Below are 1777 nucleotides of genomic sequence, written 5' to 3' on the forward strand. Positions count from 1 at the left end.
GGTAGCTCCTTCACGTGAAACGGTACCAATGAAGTAGCTCTCAGTTTAAAAAAGGATGGGGACTCCTGCTTTAAAGAGTCACTATATGGCCCATTAACCGATTTAATGCGGGATAAAAAAAAATATTTCCTAAGTTGAGAGGACCGCGGCACCAGCGGAGCTCCACAGCTAATGGCAGCAAGGGCTAACCGCAGCCCGTCTGCAGTGGCCCTCTCTCTGCATAGCTGCGTGTGAAGGACCGCTGGCTCTGATTTGCGATTTTTTTATGTTTTGTTTGCCAAAATGTTCATTTGATTTGTGTTTATCTGACTGTGTTAATTATTATTCCCCCACTAAATTAAAAAAGTAATAATTTATTATTATCTAGAGACTATTAATAGCAGGAGGTGAAATGCAGCTCCAGATGAGCCGAGCAGGTGGTGATGTCATCAGTACGCTTCTGTTCCAATTGACCCAGATTTATTCTGCACGTTCCGGTTCTTTCCAAGTCCAGACTTTCCTGTGTTCTTCTCAAGAACAAACTTGGCGAGAACACGAGTCCGTACTCATGTTGAATTGAGAAACGGCTCTAGTTTCTAAATTCTCTGTGTCTGAAAAGGTGGTTTCCATTTCCATGGTTACATGTGGCAGTAGCCTCTACAGCGTTTCAGAGAATAATATGAACAGGTGTTACAACCAATCCCGCATTAGCAATGAGAGCCTGAATGTGGTGGTGGTTAAATTCCCTACCTGAGTCAGAGCTGTACATGTAGACAAACTTGGTCCATCCATAGTGCTCGATGACTCCCACCAGAGCGTCCTGCAGCTCAGGCCTCAGCTGGATCACAAACTGGTTAGCGGTCTCGATGGGGAAGGACGGCGTGACGAAGCAGACATGAAGCGCTCCGCAGAACGACATCAGCATGTTGACTGTCTTCCTGTCATAGAGGCCGATGATGGCGTACACGCCTTTGGAGAACTGGGAGCAAACTGGGAGAAAAAAGAGAATGGAAGTCAATTAGATAAACGGTAAAATAAAAGATTATCTGATAGACGACAAGAGGATCAGAGGTCAACAAGAAAAAAAATAAAAATAAATCGCAGGTCTGAAAAAGCCATATAAAAACTTCATAGACTAAACTGTTCTTTATGATATACCGGATATCCTCCAGTAAGATCACTTTTATAATTATACATTTCCCAAATACTGTTATCAATCAGCATCATTAAAATATCTTTACATTTTCTCCATTAAACTGCTTCTCTGACGTCATCATGGGAAATGTTCATAGCAGTCAGGCAAAATATGATTAAACTGTGTTTTTCTGCATTTTAGTTGGTTCTTTAGATTACGCACTATATCGCATAATGTTAACAGAAAAGGAAACATCAAACTAAAAAAAGACTAGATTTATGTTTTACTCCAAAGCCGAAACATTTACTGCGCTATGTTACTCCACGTCACAACGCCAGAGGGCCAATCAGGGACTAGCTGTGGGTCTAGATACGGCCGAGGCAGTGAGGAAGTGGAGCAAGTTTGTGCAACAACGGAGGGAACTGAGGGCCAAAAAGAGCAGGGATCCAGGTGGACAAAGGGTCCCAGCGTTCTCGCGCACCTCACTCCTCTTTCTGGTCCATCTTAACAAGTCGTTTTCCACAATGGTGGTCATACAAACAAAACAAGTCGGTAACATACCAACTAAGTGGGAGAATAGAGATAGAATGAAGCAGAATGATGAAAAAGGGGTCCCTATGTCCTCCAGCAGTCTAAGCCTATAGCAGCATAACTATAGAGATA

The 1777-nt window shown here is 42.8% G+C and overlaps 1 protein-coding gene across 1 annotated transcript in view; it reads right to left on the reverse strand.

Moving 5' to 3' along the window:
• Positions 1-1777, reverse strand: part of LOC107086318 (glutamate receptor 1-like) — a 67325-nt gene that overhangs the window by 15461 nt on the left and 50087 nt on the right. The window contains exon 3 of the mRNA XM_015377185.1: positions 730-969. Coding sequence (XP_015232671.1) covers positions 730-969 — 240 coding nt within the window. The remainder of the gene's footprint in view (positions 1-729; positions 970-1777) is intronic.

Source organism: Cyprinodon variegatus, unplaced genomic scaffold, assembly GCF_000732505.1.
Source record: "Cyprinodon variegatus isolate N-32 unplaced genomic scaffold, C_variegatus-1.0 Scaffold148, whole genome shotgun sequence".
NCBI classification, from domain to species: Eukaryota; Metazoa; Chordata; class Actinopteri; order Cyprinodontiformes; family Cyprinodontidae; genus Cyprinodon; species Cyprinodon variegatus.